This window comes from Anomaloglossus baeobatrachus, chromosome 9 (assembly GCF_048569485.1).
Source record: "Anomaloglossus baeobatrachus isolate aAnoBae1 chromosome 9, aAnoBae1.hap1, whole genome shotgun sequence".
NCBI classification, from domain to species: Eukaryota; Metazoa; Chordata; class Amphibia; order Anura; family Aromobatidae; genus Anomaloglossus; species Anomaloglossus baeobatrachus.
In genome coordinates this window covers 72,995,698-73,018,142 of record NC_134361.1, presented here as the reverse complement: position 1 = coordinate 73,018,142, position 22,445 = coordinate 72,995,698, and the positions used below count along the sequence as shown (strand labels likewise).

Genomic DNA, 22,445 nt, shown 5'->3' with positions numbered 1-22,445 from the left:
TTACAACCGCCAAATCTGGTGATAGGTTCCCTTTCACTTAAATGTATATAATTAGGGCTAAAAATCATTTTGGTAATTGGATTTCATTAAAGATTTTGCACCTTTTACAGCCTTTGGGCTCTACTATGTATTGCTAACGGCAGAACGAGAACGGAGAATCTGTCAGACAGCCCGTTCTGATGACCTGATGGGAAATTTACAATTCTTAGCAGTGTATTTCTCAGATCTTCTCAGCTGATTGATGACCACATCAAAGTTGAATGTGCAGGAAAATTGGGACAAAGCTTGCGTAAGCTAAACGGCAAAATTTTTAATGATATCAATTTGCAGAAATGAGTTTTAGTCCTAAAATATGATAATTTAAAAAGAAACAAAAAAAAAAAAAATCCACAAATTTTAAGCAGAAGGCCAGTTTTACATATCCTGCCAAACTGCTGGGTCCCCTAATCGGATATACTGCCTCATTGGCGGTGGGACTGGATATTGAGAGCAAGGTCAATATTTCACAGGCATGTAAAACCGGCCTAAGGCTATGTGTGTTTACGCTGCGTTTGTGCGTTTTTTGGACGCAAAAACGCACAAAAAAACAAAAAAAAACAAAAAACACACCCACGGCAAAACCGCACTGGTGAAAAACATACGCATTTTTACCGCATTTCGGTGCGTTTTTGATCACTGCGTTTAGCCTATGCATTGCATGGGTGAAAAACGCAGGAAAGAAATGACATGTCCATTTTTTTTTTAGCTAAAAAATGCAGCTAAAAAAAAAACAAGTTGTGCACAAACAGCAAAAATAAAAAGTCAGACTTTGCTGGGGAGGCAAAAAGCAAAGTCATGCAGTTTTGAGCCCCAAACCGTACAAAAACGCACCACAAAAATGCGCAAAAACGCTCAGTGCGCACATAGCCTTAGGCTGTGTTCACATATATGCTGGAAAAAAAAAAACCACTTGTCGCAGGTTGTGTCACTTTGTAATTTTGTACAATTTTAAACAAAATTACAGACACTTTGGCAGTACCCAACAGACCCCAATTTTATTAACGGGTAATTTAGGCACCTGCAATGCAGAGGATCACTGCATTAATTCATTTTTTTTCAGCTCCTATGACAGAAAGCAAAATAAAGGTCTTCACAACACCGATGTGAATGTAGACTAAAGATTACTGTACTAAAAACACCTTCCGAGGCCTCAGTGTGACAATAATGGCGGCATTGTGGCAAGGACGTTGGAGTGTACATACTTCAAGTTGCTTGCTGGCTTCTTCATTCCTCAGCATTAAAGACAGTTTTGTCCGGAGGCTTCGGAAATGCATGTCGCTCAACATGTTCGCCCTTTTAATAGTAACTTCATTGACAGACTATAAAGAAATGAAGTGAATGTGAAAAAGTAAAGGTTGAGACATGTGTATTTATGTGTGCACGTATACATATACACTTGTGGCTTTTTTTTTTTTTTTAAACTCTAGTAACTATCATTTTTGTGTATGAAACATTACAGGTATGTCAAACCAGGCATTCACGCAAGAGAGCCCCGGGCTGTCCGTATAAGAATCAGCCTCAGGATTTACAATGCAAGAGATGAGCGAGAGAGCAACGATCTGAATGTGCAGGGAGCCGGCTTATGGTAGCCTGCGGTAAGCTGTAACAAAGGTAAATATCGGGTAACCAAGCGCCTGGTTACCCGATATTTACCTTGGTTACTAGCATCCGCCGCTCTCAGCTGTCAGTGCCGGCTCCCTGCTCCCTGCACACGTAGCCGGAGTTACACATCGGGTAAATAAGCAAAGCGGTTTGCTTATTAACCCGATGTGTACTCTGGCTATGAGTGCAGGGAGCCAGTGCTAAGCGGTGTGCGTTGGTAACCAAGGTAAATATCGGGTAACCAAGCATTTGGTTACCCGATATTTACCTTAGTTACCAAGAGCAGCATTGCTTCCACGCATCGCTGCTGGCTGGGGGCTGGTCACTGGTCGCTGGTGAGATCTGCCTGATTGACAGCTCACCAGCGACCATGTAGCAACGCACCAGCGATCCTAACCAGGTCAGATCGCTGGTGGGATCACTGGAGCGTCGCTAAAGTGTGACGGTACCCTTAAAGGGACTCGGTCAGCAGATTTACGCAATGTATCCTGAAGACAGCATGCTGCAAGTGTTAAAACAGAGATTTCAGCCCTGCCACTTATCTCAGTCTTTTTTTTTTTTTTTGTTTACCTGCAATGTTAAGGTGCAGTCACACTAAGCAACTTACCAGCGATCCCAACAACGATAGGGATCGCTGGTAAGTTGCTAGGAGGTTGCTGGTGAGATGTCACACTGCGACGCTCCAGCGATCCCACCAGCAACCTGACCTGGCAGGGATCGCTGGAGCGTCACTACACAAGTTGCTGGTGAGCTCACCAGCAACCAGTGACCAGCCACACGTGCAGGGAGCAGCGCACACTGCTTAGCGCTGGCTCCTTGCTCTCCTAGTTACAGCACACATCGGGTTAATTACCCGATGTGTGCTGCAGCTAAATGTGCACAGAGCAGGGAGCAGCGCACAATGCTTAGCACTGGCTCCTTGCTCTCCTAGCTACAGCACACATCGGGTTAATTAACCCGATGTGTCCTGCAGCTACATGTGCACAGAGCAGGAGCCGGCACTGACAGTGAGAGCGGCGGAGGCTCGTATCAAAGGTAAATATCGGGTAACCAAGGACAGGGCTTCTTGGTTACCCGATGTTTACTGTGGTTACCAGCCTCCGCAGATGCCGGCTCCCTGCTGCCTGTACATTTAGTTGTTGCTGTCTCGCTGTCACACACAGCGATCTGTGCTTCACAGCGGGACAGCAACAACTAAAAAATGGCCCAGGACATTCAGCAACAACCAACGACCTCACAGCAGGGGCCAGGTTGTTGCTGGATGTCACACACAGCAACATCGCTAGCAACGTCACAAAAGTTGTTCGTTAGCAGCGATGTTGCTAGCGATGTTGCTTAGTGTGACGGGGCCTTTAGCTTAAGCCTGTTATCTTTATCATTAGTGGGTCTCAGCAGCACAACAGTTATAGCCTGACTCTGCCCCTTCTGTGATTAGCAGCTTCTGTCTATGGAAATGTACACTGAAAGCCTGGTGTGGGCAGGGGCAGCTCTCCCACCTCTGCTACATGCACAATCTAAAATCTATCACTGTGTCAGAACAGCTGCAGCCACTAATCTAAGTAATACATAATTGAACTCAGGGCCTCTGTCTACATCATGGTGCTTTCAAATAAAGGCCCAGTCACACACAACGACTTACCAGTGATCCCAAAAACGATACGACCTGATAGGGATCTCTGGTAAGTCGCTGGTGAGAGGTCACACAGTCACAACTTACCAACGATGCAGAACAATACAGGTCGCAGTTGCGACCTGTATAACGATCTCAGCAGTCACTGTGACCCTGTCACACAGTCCAGGACATTGCCTTTGAAGAAAATGGCCTGGACCATTCGCAAACGACTAGAGATCTCACAGCAGGGGCCTGATGATCGCTGGTAGGTGTCAGACATAACAAGATCACTAACGGGATCGCTACTGCGTGACAGAAACCGTGACTCAGCTGCGATCTCGCTAGCGATCTCGTTATGTGTGACAGTACCTTAAGGTAGCAAAAGCCTGTTGATAAGATTCCCTTTCATCTGCCATAATCAGTACTGTTCGCAACATCTAAGGGGTTAATCAGCCAGCAATCCAGGATCAGAGCAGCTGTCAATCAAAACTTCTGTACTGATGTGCCGAAACGGCCATATACATGTGTAAGGGAGTAACGTTCTCAGCATCCTTTACAGATATAAACATGGAGTGGGAAGAGGTTAAAAACCTTATGATCCTGAGGGCTTTCTTCAATGCCTATATGGGAACAGAGTACCGTATATGCCGGCGTATAAGACGACTGGGCGTATAAGACGACCCCCAACTTCTGCCCTAAAAATATAGAATTTGGGATATACTCACTGTATAAGACTACCCCGCTCCCAAATGAAAAAAAGTCTGCTTTGATTGCAACATGTTAATTTTAATTCCGCGAGAGCCGTACAATATGTTTTTAAAGGGCCATTGACAGATCAATCGCTCCAATGTTCACTTAGTACAGCAAGGAATGCTCCTCCCTGCTGTATAAAGCCACAACTGGACTGAAACAATGGTACTACACTCTGCTACAAACAGACACACACAACTCTGCTACAAACAGACACACACACACAACTCTGCTACAAACAGACAAACACACACAACTCTGCTACAAACAGACAAACACACACAACTCTGCTACAAACAGACAAACACACACAACTCTGCTACATACAGACAAACACATGCAACTCTGCTACATACAGACAAACACATACAACTCTGCTACATACAGACAAACACATACAACTCTGCTACATACAGACAAACACATACAACTCTGCTACATACAGACAAACACATACAACTCTGCTACATACAGACAAACACATACAACTCTGCTACATACAGACAAACACATACAACTCTGCTACATACAGACAAACACATACAACTCTGCTACATACAGACAAATACACACAACTCTGCTGCTCTGTGGGGCCTGCACCCGCGGCTCGGCGGGGGGGGGGGGGATTGGCAGGGCATACATCTGGGGGGTTAGAAGCAGCTCACCGGGGCCCATAATGGGCACAAGTCCCCCTGTGTTAGATATCTCCCCCATAGTGCTGCCCATGGCCCCTATATAGATCGCACAAGTCCCCCTGTGTCAGATATCTCCCCCATAGTGCTGCCCATGGCCCCTATATAGATCGCACAAGTCCCCCTGTGTCAGATATCGCCCCCATAGTGCTGCCCATGGCCCCTATAGATCGCACAAGTCCCCCTGTGTCAGATATGGCCCCTAGGCTGCTGCCCATAGTAAAATAAAACCCTCTTTCCTTATCTCCTCCAGCGCTGAGCTCCCTCCTGTCTGGCTCCGTGCTTCTGTTCCTCCACTTCCTGGTTGTCAGTGCGGTCATGTGATCGGCACAGCAGGCTGAGCTCTCTGCCTGCCTGATCAGTGGAAGCAGGGACACGGGGAGAAACGCTGCAGGGAGGGGTAAGTAAAGCTTTTTTATTTTAGAATGAGCAGCAGCCTGGGGGCCAAATCTAACACATGGGGGACATGTGCGATCACACTGGGACGCAGGCTCATATAATATGCACCGCTGCCCCAGCCCCTCACTGCGTGCGATTTCAGCACCATTGGAGATGGACAGCGGCTGTGCATATTATATGAGCGGGTGCAGGAGATCAAAGGCTGCAGGCCGCAGCGTTCCCCTGTGCTCCAGAGCTGCTGCCCCCACCTCCCCTGGACGCTGCAGTGTACATACACACCCCCCCCCCCCCGTATATCCGGCGTATAAGACGACCCCCCACTGTAGCCATTATTTTAAGGGGGTAAAAAGTCGTCTTATACGCCAGTATATACGGTATATAACCACAAAAAGGAAAACAATCTCATTATGGTAATTATGAGAGGTGGTGTAGTGTGATCCTGCAGGCATACTTCTTTCCCCCAGTCTTCTTGATGTACATTTGCTAGTTTAGCGAGATAGAGGACAAATGAAAGACTGGAGGACACAGGTTTGCTGACCGCCACTACAGAAAGGCTTAAGCTACTTTCACATTTCCGTCATTTTCCATCAGTCACAATCCGTCGCTTTGAGAAAAAACATTTTTTTCCCCATAGACTTGTATTAACGACGGATTGCGACTGATGGCCCTGCGTTGCATCCGTCGCACGACTGATCAGTCGTGGAATGACTGACCATCGGGCGGAAGCAACGCACAATCTAATGTTTTTCCGAGCGTCGAAATGACGCACTGCACAGGGTTCCGCCGTAATCTGACAAGAGGTATAATGGATGTCTATGGTGCAGGATTCCGCCGTAATCCGACAAGAGGTATAATGGATGTCTATGGTGCAGGATTCCGCCGTAATCCGACAAGAGGTATAATGGATGTCTATGGTGCAGGATTCCGCCGTAATCCGACAAGAGGTATAATGGATGTCTATGGTGCAGGATTCCGCCGTAATCCGACAAGAGGTATAATGGATGTCTATGGTGCAGGATTGCGCCGTAATCCGACAAGAGGTATAATGGATGTCTATGGTGCAGGATTCCGCCGTAATCCGACAAGAGGTATAATGGATGTCTATGGTGCAGGATTGCGCCGTAATCCGACAAGAGGTATAATGGATGTCTATGGTGCAGGATTGCGCCGTAATCTGACAAGAGGTATAATGGATGTCTATGGTGCAGGATTCCGCCGTAATCCGACAAGAGGTATAATGGATGTCTATCGTGCATGTACCCAATCATATTGCAAGGCTCCAAAGCTGATACAATTGATCCGTTTTTTACAGGGATCCGTCGCATCAATTGTACCACAATCTGCGACTGATCTGTCACATCAGTGACAAAACGGATTGTGACTGATGGAAATAAACTGATATGTGAAAGTAGCCTTAGGGGTACTCTGCACGCTGCGAAATCACTAGCATCGGCTAGCGATGCCGAGCGCGATAGTACCTGCCCCCGTCGCACAACATCACTACGGCAGCTTCACACGCACTTACCTGCCCTGCGATGTCGCTCTGGCCGGCGACCCGCCTCCTTCCTAAGGGGGCAGGTCGTGCGGCGTCACAGCGACGTCACACGGCAGGCGGCAAATAGAAGCGGAGGGGCGGAGATTAGCGGGACGTAAACATCCCGCCCACCTCCTTCCTTCCGCATAGCCGGTGGAGGCAGGTAAGGAGATATTCCTCGCTCCTGCGGTGTCACACACAGCGATGTGTGCTGCCGCAGGAACGAGGAACAACATCGTATCTCCTATTGGTGCGACATTATGAAAATGACCGACGCTACACAGATCACTGATTTACGACGCTTTTGCGATCGTTTTATCGGCGCATCTAGGTTTTACATGTTGCGACGTCGTTACCGTCGCTGGATGTGCGTCACTTTCGATTTGACCCCGACGATATCGCAGTAGCGATGTTGCAACGTGCAAAGTACCCCTTAGATCTGCACGGGCTTCATTTTTTTCTAATCTTGGATGCATTTGAGCAATATAATGCTTTTCAATTGAATCTGTCACCTGCATTTGGTAGCCTAATTTGAGGGCATGAGGTAGTGATGGATACCCTGATTTCAACGGTATGTCGCTTAAAGGGAACCTGTCATCAGAAATTTGGCTTTCAACCTAAATGTTTCCCCCTCTGCAGCTCCTGGGCTGCATTCTAGCAATGTTCCTGTACTTTTTGTGGCCCCTTTTAAACCAAAATAAATACTTTATAAAGTTGTACCTTTTTGGTATGAAAATCTTGTAAATTCTCCATGGGGGCGGGCCGTCTGGCGTCCGTTGCTGTCCCTTACGCCGTCCTCCCACGCTCCAAATCATCCCTCAGGACGCCGCCCACTGCGCCCGAGGTCCCGTGCACGCCAGGACACCTGGTGACGTGGTCGCAGGCACGATAGTATGGGCGGCACTGTAATTGCATCGCAAGTGCCCGCCCATACTCTCGTGGCCGCGCTCTCCCCTCTGTACGTCGTTCAGATCCTCTCCGCTTCTCCTGTGCTGTGCTGCTCCGCTCCACCCATCTATTTCCTGCTGCAGGGTACGATGGGAAGGAGGTGACGTCTGGTCATTTGGCCGGCGCAGAACGCTGGAGGAAGAGGGGAAAGTGCGGTCACGAGGTTATGGGCGGCACTTGCTGATGACACAGCACCGCCCATAACCTCGTGCCTGCGCAAAATGTCACCAGCGGTCACACGTGCACACAGTGCACAGTCCCACTACAGTCGCACAGCACATGCGTGGGACCTCAGGTGCCCAGGGGTGGCGTCCTGAGGTTTGAAATTCAGCGTTCGGGGGCGGCGTAAATCGGAAGGACAGTAACGGTCAGCAGAGTGCCCGCCCCCATGGATAATTTACGAAATTTACATACGAAAAGGTACAACTTTACTAAGTGTTTATTTTGGTATAAAAAGGGGCCATAAAAACTAGAGGAACCTTGCTGGAATGCAGCCCAAGAGCTGCAGAGGGGGAAACTTTTAGGTTTACAGCTAAATTTCTGATGACAGGTTCCCTTTAAAGTTCGGAATTATGAAATGTAGCACAGGTCCAGCTGGGAGCTCGGGAGTCCTCGGTGCTCATGAGCTCTTGTCTACACTCGCACACTCCTCACACTGACAGCCTTTTCCCCTATGACTATGTATGAGAGGTAAAAAAGAAAAAAAAAAAAAAAAAAAAAAGTCAATCAATATTGGGTAGGGCGGGTTAGCTTTGGAATCTGGAAGACTTCTGAGCTCACAGCACTAATTTATTTGCAATTTTATGAAACCAACACCACACTGGACAAGTAAGTGACACACTGCTGAAATCAAGATGGCTGTCATTATGTAATGCCGCCCTCAAACAGGATAGCATAAAACTGATAAGTTCTCTTTAAAAAGAGACTGTCAGCACAAAATGACTGTTCAAACCAAGCACTTGGTACACCCCTGGTGTGGCCGGCCAGTTCAGTACACCTTTCAACCTGGTTCTTTTCAATCTATTGCCGCCCTCCTTTGCCTCCTGTAAAGCCAGAACTGCCAAACAAGGAACAGAGAGGCAGAGATACAAACCCGATAACAAAAAAGTTTGGACTCGGTGTAAAATGTAAAGAATACAAGAATTAAATGATTTGGAAATCTCTTCAAGCCACATAATATTCACAATAAGGGGTACTTTGCACGTTGCGACATCGCTACTGCGATATCGTCAGGGTCAAATCGAAAGTGACGCACATCCGGCGCCGGTAACGACGTCGCAACGTGTAAAGCCTAGGAGAGAAGATGAACGAGCGTGAAACAGTCAAAAATCGCTGATCTGTGTCACGTCGTTCATTTTCATAATGTCGGTGCGTCCGCAGGTACGATGTTGTTTGTCGTTTCTGCAACTGCACACATCACTGTGTGTGAAGCCGCAGGAGCGACAAACATCTCCTTACCTGCGCTCGCCGTCCACCGGCAATGCGGAAGGAAGGAGATGGGCGGGATGTTAACGCCCCGCTCATCTCCGCTTCTATTGGCCGCCTGTCGTGTGACGTCGCTGTGACGCCGCACAACCCGCCCCCTTAGGAAGGAGGCGGGTCGCCGGCCAGAGCGACGTCGCAGGGCAGGTAAGTGCATGTGAAGTTGCCGTAGTGATACTGTTCACAAGATATCGCATATGCGACGGGGGCGGGGACTATCGCGCTCCACATTGCTACAATCGGCTAGCGATGTCGTAGAGTGCAAAGTACCCCTCAGAGTTGAGAGAGTACCTAACTATTCGCAATCGCTATACTCATAACGAGTACTGTCTAATACTCGCGTATTCATTCCGAATTGCATGTGCAATGCAAGTCAATGGGGAAAACTCGTAAAGTAACGAATAAACAAAATCCTGTACTATTTATGCGATCAAAAGCAAACTGAGATCGGAGTATATTGTATCAAATGAAGGGAATTTTGTTTACTTACCGTAAATTCCTTTTCTTCTAGCTCCTATTGGGAGACCCAGACAATTGGGTGTATAGCTTCTGCCTCCGGAGGCCACACAAAGTATTACACTTAAAAGTGTAAACCCCTCCCCTCTGCCTATACACCCCCCCCCCCCCCCGTGCATCACGGGCTCCTCAGTTTTGGTGCAAAAGCAGGAAGGAGGAAACTTATAAATTGGTCTAAGGTAAATTCAATCCGAAGGATGTTCGGAGAACTGAAAACCATGAACCAAGAACAATTCAACATGTGTACACAAAAGAACAACAGCCCGAAGGGAACAGGGGCGGGTGCTGGGTCTCCCAATAGGAGCTAGAAGAAAAGGAATTTACGGTAAGTAAACAAAATTCCCTTCTTTGTCGCTCCATTGGGAGACCCAGACAATTGGGACGTCCAAAAGCAGTCCCTGGGTGGGTAAAAGAATACCTCGGTAAAAGAGCCGTAAAACGGCCCCTTCCTACAGGTGGGCAACCGCCGCCTGAAGGACTCGCCTACCTAGGCTGGCATCTGCCGAAGCGTAGGTATGCACCTGATAGTGTTTCGTGAACGTGTGCAGACTTGACCAGGTAGCCGCCTGACACACCTGCTGAGCCGTAGCCTGGTGCCGCAATGCCCATGATGCACCCACGGCTCTGGTAGAATTGGCTTTCAGCCCTGAAGGAACCGGAAGCCCAGAAGAACGGTAGGCTTCAAGAATTGGTTCCTTGATCCACCGAGCCAAGGTTGACTTGGAAGCCTGCGACCCTTTACGCTGGCCAGCGACAAGGACAAAGAGCGCATCCGAGCGGCGCAGGGGCGCCGTACGAGAAATGTAGAGTCTGAGTGCTCTCACAAGATCTAACAAGTGCAAATCCTTTTCACATTGGTGAACTGGATGAGGACAAAAAGAAGGTAAGGAGATATCCTGATTGAGATGAAAAGGGGATACCACCTTAGGGAGAAATTCCGGAACCGGACGCAGAACCACCTTGTCCTGGTGAAACACCAGGAAGGGGGCTTTGCATGACAGCGCTGCTAGCTCAGACACTCTCCGAAGTGATGTGACTGCCACTAGGAAGACCACCTTCTGCGAAAGGCGTGAAAGAGAAATATCCCTCATTGGCTCGAAAGGTGGTTTCTGAAGAGCCGTTAGCACCCTGTTCAGATCCCAGGGTTCTAGCGGGCGCTTGTAAGGAGGGACTATGTGGCAAACCCCCTGCAGGAACGTGCGTACCTGTGGAAGCCTGGCTAGACGCTTTTGAAAAAACACAGAGAGCGCCGAGACTTGTCCCTTAAGGGAGCCGAGAGACAAACCCTTTTCCATTCCGGATTGAAGGAAGGACAGAAAAGTGGGCAAGGCAAATGGCCAGGGAGTAAAATCCTGATCAGAGCACAAGGATAAGAAGATCCTCCACGTCCTGTGGTAGATCTTGGCGGACGTTGGTTTCCTGGCCTGTCTCATAGTGGCAATGACCTCTTGAGATAACCCTGAAGACGCTAGGATCCAGGACTCAATGGCCACACAGTCAGGTTGAGGGCCGCAGAATTCAGATGGAAAAATGGCCCTTGAGACAGCAAGTCTGGTCGGTCTGGTAGTGCCCACGGTTGGCCCACCGTGAGATGCCACAGATCCGGGTACCACGACCTCCTCGGCCAGTCTGGAGCGACGAGGATGGCGCGGCGGCAGTCGGACCTGATCTTGCGTAACACTCTGGGCAGCAGTGCCAGAGGAGGAAATACATAAGGCAGTTGAAACTGCGACTAATCCTGAACTAATGCGTCTGCCGCCAGAGCTCTGTGATCTTGAGAACGTGCCATGAATGCCGGGACCTTGTTGTTGTGCCGGGACGCCATTAGGTCGACGTCCGGCTTCCCCCAGCGGCAACAGATCTCTTGAAACACGTCCGGGTGAAGAGACCATTCCCCTGCGTCCATGCCCTGGCGACTGAGAAAGTCTGCTTCCCAGTTTTCTACGCCCGGGATGTGAACTGCGGAGATGGTGGAGGCTGTGGCTTCGACCCACAGCAGAATCCGCCGAACTTCCTGGAAGGCTTGCCGACTGCGTGTGCCGCCTTGGTGGTTGATGTATGCCACCGCCGTGGCGTTGTCCGACTGAATTCGGATCTGCCTGCCTTCCAGCCACGGCTGGAACGCCTTTAGGGCTAGATACACTGCCCTTATCTCCAGAACATTGATCTGGAGGGAGGACTCTGGCTGAGTCCAGGTACCCTGAGCCCTGTGGTGGAGAAAGACCGCTCCCCACCCTGACAGACTCGCGTCCGTCGTGACCACAGCCCAGGATGGGGGCAGGAAGGATTTCCCCTTCGACAAAGAAGTGGGAAGAAGCCACCACTGAAGGGAGGCTTTGGCCGCCCGAGAAAGGGAGACGTTCCTGTCGAGGGACGTCGACTTCCTGTCCCATTTGCGGAGAATGTCCCATTGAAGTGGACGCAGATGAAACTGCGCAAAAGGAACTGCCTCCATTGCTGCCACCATCTTCCCTAGGAAGTGCATGAGGCGCCTCAGGGGGTGCGACTGGGCTCGAAGGAGAGATTGCACCCCTGTCTGTAGTGAACGCTGTTTGTCCAGCGGAAGTTTCACTATCGCTGAGAGAGTATGAAACTCCATGCCGAGATATGTCAGCGATTGGGCCGGTGTCAATTTTGACTTTGGGAAATTGATGATCCACCCGAATCTCTGGAGAGTCTCCAGCGCAATGTTCAGGCTGTGTTGGCATGCCACCCGAGAGGGGGCCTTGACAAGCAGATCGTCTAAGTAAGGGATCACCGAGTGTCCCTGAGAGTGTAGGACTGCTACCACTGTTGCCATGACCTTGGTGAAGACCCATGGGGCTGTCGCCAGGCCGAAAGGCAGTGCCACGAACTGAAGGTGTTCGTCCCCGATGGCGAAACGCAGGAAGCGCTGATGCTCTGGTGCAATCGGCACGTGGAGATAAGCATCCCTGATGTCGATTGATGCTAGGAAGTCTCCTTGGGACATCGAGGCGATGACGGAGCGGAGAGATTCCATCCGGAACCGCCTGGTTTTCACGTGTCTGTTGAGCAGTTTGAGGTCCAGAACGGGACGGAAAGATCCGTCCTTTTTTGGCACCACAAACAAGTTGGAGTAAAAACCGTGACCCCATTGCTGAAGGGGAACAGGGATCACCACTCCTTCTGCCTTCAGAGTGCTCACTGCCTGAAGAAGAGCATCGGCTCGCTCGGGGGGCGGAGATGTTCTGAAGAAACGAGTCGGGGGACGAGAGCTGAACTCTATCCTGTAACCGTGAGACAGAATGTCTCTCACCCATCGGTCTTGGACATGTGGCAACCAGGCGTCGCAAAAGCGGGAGAGCCTGCCACCGACCGAGGATGCGGTTTGGGGAGGCCGAAAGTCATGAGGAGGCCGCTTTGGGAGCGGTTCCTCCGGCGTTCTTTTTAGGACGTGACTTAGACCGCCATGAATCGGAGTTCCTCTGACCCTTCTGTGGCCTGTTGGACGAGGAGAATTGAGACCTGGCTGAGGGCCGAAAGGACCGAAACCTCGATTGTACCTTCCGCTGTTGAGGTCTGTTTGGTTTGGACTGGGGTAAGGACAAGTCCTTTCCCTTGGATTGTTTAATGATTTCATCCAATCGCTCGCCAAACAGGCGGTCGCCAGAAAATGGCAAACCGGTTAAGAACTTTTTGGAAGCAGAGTCTGCCTTCCATTCACGTAGCCACATGGCCCTGCGGACTGCCACTGAATTGGCGGATGCTACCGCCGTACGGCTCGCAGAGTCCAGGACAGCATTCATGGCGTAGGACGCAAACGCCGACGCCTGAGAGGTTAAGGACACAACCTGCGGAGTAGTGGCACGTGTGACTGCATTAATCTCAGACTGACAAGCTGAGATAGCTTGGAGTGCCCATACGGCTGCGAATGCCGGAGCAAAGGACGCGCCGATGGCTTCATAGATGGATTTCATCAGGATAACGTGTGTCATTAAGGCGCTTAGTAAAGCGCTTATCTGGAAAAGCCCGGTGTTTCTGGACTGTATCTCTGAAGTCGGAGTGATCAAGAAACGCACTCCGTGTACGTTTGGGAAACCTAAAATGGAATTTCTCCTGCTGAGAAGCTGACTCCGCAATCGGAGGAGCTGGAGGAGAAAGATCCAACACCTGATTGATGGACGCTATAAGGTCGTTTACTATGGCGTCCCCTTCAGGGGTATCAAGGTTGAGAGCGGCGTCAGGATCAGAGCCCTGATCTGCCCCCTCCGCTTCATCCTCCAGAGAGTCCTCATGCTGAGACCCTGAGCAGTGTGATGAAGTCGAGGGAAGCTCCCAGCGAGCCCGCTTAGCCAGTCTAGGACTGCGGTCCGTGTCGGAGTCCTCACCGTGGGACCTATGAGTCGCCTCAGGAGCACTTTGCTGCTCCAACCGAGGGGGGCCTGGGGACAATGCTTCAACAGTGCCCGGGGCCTGTGTTACCGGTCTGGACTGCAAAGCTTCTAGTATCTTAGCAGACCATCTATCCATAGACTCAGAAAGTTTGTCAGCGAATACTGCAAACTCTGTCCCTGTCACCTGGACAGTGGCAGCAGGTGGTTCCACCTGGGCCGAGGGTCCCACCAGTGGCAGAGGCTCCGGCTGAGTGAGTGTCACAGGGGCCGAGCATTGCACACAATGAGGGTAGGTGGACCCTGCAGGTAGCATAGCCGCACATGAGGTACAGGTTGCAAAGTAAGCCTGTGCCTTGGCACCCTTGCTTTTTGCGGACGACATGCTGTTGTCTCCTCTTAGAGCAATCAGAGAGGGTATATAGCCAAAAGCAAATAGTGCGGCCGTACAGAGTAAATGTATACAATATAAGCATATAAATATACACTTCGGCACCCAGGGGGGCCAGCACCTAGTAACAGGTGCGGCTTACCGACCGCTCTCAGCGGTTGTGTGACCACCAGATTCCCTGTCTGGGCCTCCCAGAGCTGTAGAGCTCGGTGTTGTCTCCCCTCTGAAGTTCTCCAGCGTCAGAAGTGCTGATAGGAATGGCTGCCAGCGTTCTGAGAGGAGGAGGGAGCCGTGGGCGTGCCTCAGAAAGTGCGGGAATCTGGTGCCCCACGGTGCTCAGTGAGGGGGGAGGAGGATACAAAGTATGCTCCAGCCCTCAGCGCTGACGTCCAGTGCAGCGTCCCGCCCTTACCCCTGACTGGTAGGCCTGGGGGCGGGAGTATGCGGTACTAGGCCGCAAAAGCCGGGGACTAAAGTTATAAGCGCGGCCGGCAAACAAGCGCGGTCAGCGCGGTAGTCCCGGCGCACAAACACACCCAGCAGCTGCTGGAGCGTCCATTACACAGGCGCTCTATGCGCCGTCCCCAAGGGGACACAGAGTACCTCAGAGGAGCAGGGCCTGTCCCTGACGATACCCGGTCTCCTGTCCAGCAGATTCCCCCAGGGGCTGCGGAGGGAGCACGGTCCCAGTGCCTGGTGACCGGTTAGGATCCCACTTCACCCAGAGCCCCTAAGGGATGGGGAAGGAAAACAGCATGTGGCTCCAGCCTTTGTACCCGCAATGGGTACCTCAACCTTAACAACACCGCCGACCAGAGTGGGGTGAGAAGGGAGCATGCCGGGGGCCCTGTTATGGGCCCTCTTTTCTTCCATCCGATATAGTCAGCAGCTGCTGCTGACTTAAATGTGGAGCTTGCGTGCATGTGTGCCTCCTTCAACACAAAGCATAAAAACTGAGGAGCCCGTGATGCACGGGGGGGTGTATAGGCAGAAGGGGAGGGGTTTACACTTTTAAGTGTAATACTTTGTGTGGCCTCCGGAGGCAGAAGCTATACACCCAATTGTCTGGGTCTCCCAATAGAGCGACAAAGAAATTTATTTTTTATTTTGCAAAAATATTTTTTTAAACATTTATTTAAATCAACACCATTAAAAACACCAAGAAAAAAAATATCACTTGAAAAAGACACATAGGGGGAAATTTTGACCATAGATTATTGATAAGATGGGTGGAGGGATATTATACTTAAAATTGTAACATTATAAAATATATCAAAAAACTGTATAAATCAAAGCAACACCCCAACACCCTCCCTAATATTTAAATATATTGCACTGATGGAACCGATAGAGATATATATATATATATATATATATATATATATATATATATATATATATATATGTATATGTATATATATATATATATATATATATATATATATATATATATATATATATATATATATATACACACATATATATACATATACAATCTCTAACCACTGTAAAAATGTATCAAGTCCCCAAATATTCAAATATTCAATTACTATATAAATCCTACTCCACCTTTCAATAAATATTCAAAATAAATATCCAATTACATAAATATAAATATTTTTTGAATTATTCTAGCAGTAATATATGAGGGAATAAATATTCAAACAGAAATTGATTACTATAAATTTATACGAGACTCAGCCGGTTAATATATATAGTGACTATTTAAACAATTGGAGTGAAAACCCTATAGATGTAAAGAAGGGAATTTTGTTTACTTACCGTAAATTCCTTTTCTTCTAGCTCCTATTGGGAGACCCAGACAATTGGGTGTATAGCTTCTGCCTCCGGAGGCCACACAAAGTATTACACTTTAAAAAGTGTAACCCCTCCCCTCTGCCTATACACCCTCCCGTGGACCACGGGCTCCTCAGTTTTGGTGCAAAAGCAGGAAGGAGGAAACTTATAAATTGGCCTAGGGTAAATTCAATCCGAAGGATGTTCGGAGAACTGAAGACCAAAACCCAAAAGAACAGCCAGCCCAAAGGGCACAGGGGTGGGTGCTGGGTCTCCCAATAGGAGCTAGAAGAAAAGGAATTTACGGTAAGTAAACAAAATTCCCTTCTTTGTCGCTCCATTGGGAGACCCAGACAATTGGGACGTCCAAGAGCAGTCCCTGGGTGGGTAAAAGAATACCTCAATAAGAAGAGCCGGAAACGGCCCCCTGTTACAGGTGGACAACCGCCGTCTGAAGGACTCGCCTACCTAGACTGGCGTCTGCCGAAGCATAGGTATGCACTTGATAGTGCTTTGTGAAAGTGTGCAGACTAGACCACGTAGCTGCCTGACACACCTGCTGAACCATTGCCCGGTGCCGCAATGCCCAGGACGCACCTACAGCTCTGGTAGAATGGCCTTTCAGCCCTGAAGGGAGCGGAAGCTCCGAAGAACGGTAGGCCTCGAGAATCGGTTCCTTGATCCACCGAGCTAAGGTCGACTTGGAGGCCTGAGAGTCCATACGCTGGCCAGCGACAAGGACCAAAAGCGCATCTGAACGGCGTAGGGGCGCCGTGCGAGACACGTAGAACCGTAGTGCTCTCACTAGATCCAAAGAGTGCACAACCTTTTCACCCTGGTGAATTGGATTAGGGCAACCGGAAGGCAAGGAGATATCCTGATTTAGATGAAAAGGAGATACCACCTTAGAGAGAAATTCCGGGACAGGATGAAGAACCACCTTATCCTGGTGGAAAACCCGGAAGGGAGCCTTGCATGACAGCGCCGCAAGCTCAGACACTCTCTGAAGAGAAGTGACTGTCACCAGGAAGGCCACCTTCTGAGAAAGACGGGAGAGACATCCCGCAGAAGCTCAAAAGGCGGCTTTTGAAGAGTCGTCAGGACTCTGCTAAGATCCCAGGGTTCCAACGGACGTTTGTAAGGTAGGACCATGTGGCAGACCCCCTGCAGGAACGTGCGGACCTGCGGAAGCCTAGCTAGACGCTTTTTAAAAGAAAAAACAAGGAGAGCGTGGAGACTTGGCCCTAGAGAGAGAGCCGAGGGACAAACCCTTGTCCATTCCAAATTGTAGGAATGAAAGGAATGTGGGTAAGGCAAACGGCCATGGAGGAAAGCCGTTATCAGCGCACCAGCATAGAAAGACTTGCCAAGACCTGTAATAGATCTTGGCGGACGTTGGCTTCCTGGCTTGTCTCGTGGTGGCAATGACATCCTGAGATAACCCTGAAGACTCTAGGAGTCAGGGGCCAATGGCCACCTAGTCAAGTTGAGGGCCACAGAATTCAGATGGAAAAAAAACGGGCCTTGTGAAAGCAAGTCTGGGCGGTCTGGAAGTGCCCACGGTTGACCCACCGTGAGCTGCCACAGATCCGGATACCACGACAGTCTCGGCCAGTCTGGAGCGACGAGAATGGCACGACGGCAGTCGGACCTGATCCTGCGTAGTACCCTGGGCAGCATCGCCAGAGGGGGAAACACATAAGGCAGTCGAAACTGCGACCAATCCTGGACTAAAGCGTCCGCTGCCAGAGGTCTGTGATCCTGAGACCGTGCCATGAAGGCCGGGACCTTGAGAGATCGACTTCCTGCATTCCTCAGTGGCCCTGACGACTGAAAAAAATCTGCTTCCCAGTTTTCTACGCCCGGGAGTGAACTGCGGAGATGGTGGAGCCTGTGGTTTCCACCCACTGCAGAATCCGCCGGACTTCCTGGAAGGCTTGACGACTGCGAGTGCCGCCTTGGTTCGCGAACGGCACTGCCTCCATAGCTGCAACCATCTTCCCCAGGAAGTGCCTGAGGCGCTTTAAGGGGTGTGACTGACTCCGAAGAAGTGATTGCACCCCTGCCTTGAAGTCAGGGCCAGAGCCCTGAGCTCCCCCGTCCGCCTCGTCTTCCTGAGAGTCCTCAAGCTGGGATCCCTAGCAGCGTGAGGAAGTCGGGGAAGAGTCCCAGCGAGACCGCTTAGCCGGTCTTGGACTGCGGTCCGGGCAGGGGTCCTCCACCTGAGACCTAGGGCTCAACCTGGGAGCGCGCTGCGGCGCTAACCAAGCGAGGCCTGGATGAGACAAGCTACAGGGTCAGGGCCTGTGAAAGGTTCGGTCTAGACTGCAATGCCTCATGGAGCTAAGAAGACCATTTGATCATATGAAAATGACTGAGGGCCAACACCTGTGACTCTGTCCCTGCAGCCCGCTCAGGGGGAGCAGGGGGGTCTACATGAGCCGAGGGGCCCACCAGTGCCCGAGGCTCCGGCTGAGCAAGCGAGGCAGGAGTCGAGCATTGCTCACAGTGAGGGTAGGTGGATCCCGCAGGTAACATAGCCCCACAAGAGGTACAGACCGCGAGAAAAAACCTGTGCCTGTTGTCTCCTAGGAGAGTGACCACTGAAGGTAAATGTGAAAAGAAAAGGGAATACAGTCTGTCCGAACAGAAATATATATAATATATACATATGTATCCGGCACCCTAGGGGGACCAGTACCAGGTGCTGTGTTCACCCTGAGCTCCCCTGAGAAGCACCCACCGGCAGAATGCCAGAAAATGGCCGCCGGAGCTCTCAGGGGAGGAGTGGGGCCGAGGGCGGCGCCAGCAAAGAGCGGGAGTCTGGGTTCCCCACAGTGGTCAGTGAGGGGGGAGGAAGACATGCAGGATGTTCCAGCCCTCACATCCGACGTCATGTCGGTAATCCCGCCCTTACCCCTGACAGGCAGGCCCGCGGGCGGGATTTTCGCGACTAGGCCGCGGTGAAGCCGGGGACTAAATTTGAGGCCGCGCCCGACCAGCAGGCCCGGTCGGCGCGGAAGTCCACCTGCCTCCTCAGTTTTACCGCGGCTTCCGGGAAGAAGGTGCGCTTCCTGTACAGTCCCCAATGGGGACACAGAGTACCTTTAAGTAGCAGAGCCCGGTCCCTGGGGTTGAAAAGGCTCCGGTCCGGCAGGTTCCACCAGGGGCTGCGGATGGAGCACGGTCCCAGTAAATGGATGACCGCTCAGGATCCCACTTCTCCCAGAGCCGCATAAGGGATGGTGAAGGAGACGGCATGTGGCTCCAGCCGTTGTACCCGCAATGGGTACCTCAACCTTAACAACACTGCCGACATAGTGGGGTGAGAAGGGAGCATGCCGGGGACCCCGTGGGGGTCCTCTTTTCTTCCAACCGACAACTAAGTTATGAGAATGCATGAGTGGATGTGTGCCTCCTTCCACACAAAGCATAAAACTGAGGAGCCAGTGGTCCACGGGAGGGTGTATAGGCAGAGGGGAGGGGTTACACTTTTTAAAGTGTAATACTTTGTGTGGCCTCCGGAGGCAGAAGCTATACACCCCAATTGTCTGGGTCTCCCAATGGAGCGACAAAGAAATAGGTAATATAAGTATGCCTATTGATGCTAAATGTGCACTCAAACAGCGCCTAATTTCCAACATAAACTGACTCCATACAAACAGAGGCTCAAATCTCTCATGTATAAATCAATCCGTGCAATACTCATATAATATAATACAAGGTCAGAGAAACCCACCTAACACCTCGACGCATGTTTCAAGGAAACCTTTAATCAGGAGGCTAAAGCGGGCTTTACACGCTGCGATATCGGTCCCAATATCGCTAGCGTGGGTACCCGGCCCCATCTGTTGTGCGACACGGGCAAATCGCTGCCCGTGCCTCACAACATCGCCCAGACCCGTCACACATACTTACCTGCCCAGCGACGTCGCTGTGACCGGCGAACCGTCTCCTTTCTAAGGGGCAACGTCACTGAGCGGCCGCCCAATAGCAGCGGAGGGGCGGAGCTGAGCGGGACGTAACATCCCGCCCACCTCCTTCCTTCCGCATAGCGGCCGGGAGGCAGGTAAGGAGAGCTTCCTTGTTCCTGCGGCGTCACATGGAGCGATGTGTGCTGCCGCAGGAACGAGGAACAACCTAGTTACTGCTGCAGTAACGATTTTTGAGAATGGACCCCCATGTCACCGATGAGCGATTTTGCACGTTTTTGCAACGATGCAAAATCGCTCATCGGTGTCACACGCAACGGCATCGCTAATGCGGTCGGATGTGCGTCACCAATTCCGTGACCCCAACGAGTTCGCATTAGCGATGTTGTAACGTGTAAAGCCCCCTTAAGGGTGTTGGGGTGTTGCTCGATTTATACAGTTTTTTTTTTATATTTTAGAATCTTACAATTTTGAGTATATCCCTCCAAGTATAACCCATTGACTTGCATTGCACACGCTATTTGGAATAAATACGCGAGTAATAGACAGTACTGTTTAGGAGTATAGCGAGTACGAATAGTTAGGTACTCGCTCAACTCTATTCACAAACACAACATAGAACACAGATCAGAAGGTGAACATTGGACATTTGTCCGTTTGTTTTGAAAAAATTAACTCATTTAGAAATTGAGGACAGCAACACAGCTCAAAAAAATTGGAACAAGGCTAACAAAAGGCTGGAAATGTCAGTGGTACTAATGAAATACAGCTGGAGAGTCAATGTCCAACTAAGTTACATTACGGTATATAAAAACAGCATGTTAGAGAGGCAGAGTCTCCCAGAGGTAAAGATGGTCAGAGGTCACCAATCTGAAAACTGACTAAAATTTTAGGAAGGAGATGAACTCTAGCGCCACCTATTGGAAGTAGCAATCCTAAAAGTCAAAAGTGACCCTTTAACAAGCCTTTTCATATGATATAGGATTTATACCAGATCAGAACCTCAATTTGCAGACACAGTGTTTCAGGGTGATTGCCCCTTGTCAGTGCAAAGTATGGGATCTAATCTGGTTTATGAGAAGCTATAGTGGGGACCACAGGGAAGACTATTCTCCTTACGAAGACCTGACAAACCAGTCTGGATGCCAGTGAGGGGTCTTATAGAGGCAAAGCCCGTCTGGGAAATATTCAAATTGTCTCTCCAGGAAGGAGACAAACTCTAGCGCCACCTTTTGGAATTAGCAATCCTAAAAGTCAAAAGTGGCCCTTTAACAAGCCTTTTCATATGACTTAGGATTTAAAATTTGTGAAACAATTTAAGAACAATGTTACATAGGTTCAAAAAAGACCTAGGTCCACCTAGTTCAACCTTCCTCCACCAATTATTGTCACACTAGGTACGGGGAAGTACCAAGCGGACAGTGAAAGGGAACGGAAACCCTGTGTCTAGGGAAAGGGAAGACGGTGACCCCTGACCAAACCCACTACTCGTCTCTGGGGTCCCTCACCACCCTAAATAGGTTCCGCGCCTATGCGCCGAGCTGGATACCTGACCCTAGGTATCTCTAGTGCTGGGCCCTAAATAGGGAACGGATGGGATTAGCTCTTCGTCAACGCCAATAAACACTACAGAAGATACAAGGAGGACACACAGGGGGAAAAGCATGAACTACTTATCAGAGGACTCAAGTAGAAGTTAAGCAGAGCTTTCAGCAACAATGCTACAGAGAAGACCAAACCACCGGCTTGCAACCTCAGCTTAAAAGAACTGAAAATATCACCAGCGCCAGTCCAAAGGAAGGTGTATATAAGCAACAAGGGAATACTAACAATCAATAGCTGGGTGGATGTCGAGCTCCTGCTGGGTCCAAAAGGGAGAGAGATGAATCCAGCAGGAAAGCTGCCTATACAAACCAATACTGACAGCAGTAACAATGGAAAGTCAGGGAAATTCTGCACAGAGAGACACTGTGACTTTCTATGGCCAGACACCACATGACTGTCTGTCACACGTTTTAATTATACTAATAGTTATGTAGGTTAAAAAAGATCTAGGTCCATCTAAATGTAGGCTCCTCAAAATAAAATGGCAAAGTCTTTGACTATTGCACCATCTACAGCAAGTAATGTGTGCATTGAACTGTTTGGCCCCTCTGAAGGGGCTGGAGGGTGCACTGTGCTTGGTTTGAACGGTCATTTTGTGCTGACATCTTTCATTTATACAGATGCACAGACTCTTTTTTACAAACCGTAGTGTTGGTTATCGTTGATTAGTTAAAATTGTATGCCTGACACCAAACAAACAGTGGACAATGTTTCCTTAGGCTACTTTCACACTTGCGTTGAACGGTATCCGTTGCATTGCGTTGTGTAACGGATGCAACGGATGTGTTGCATAT

At 49.9% G+C, this 22,445-nt stretch overlaps 1 protein-coding gene across 2 annotated transcripts in view; it reads right to left on the bottom strand.

Annotated features, from left to right (window-relative positions):
- Positions 1-22,445, bottom strand: part of FMR1 (fragile X messenger ribonucleoprotein 1) — a 149,902-nt gene that overhangs the window by 76,825 nt on the left and 50,632 nt on the right. For both annotated transcript variants that reach the window (XM_075323782.1, XM_075323781.1), the window contains one exon: positions 1,242-1,358. In XM_075323782.1, the coding sequence (XP_075179897.1) occupies positions 1,242-1,358 (117 nt within the window). The remainder of the gene's footprint in view (positions 1-1,241; positions 1,359-22,445) is intronic.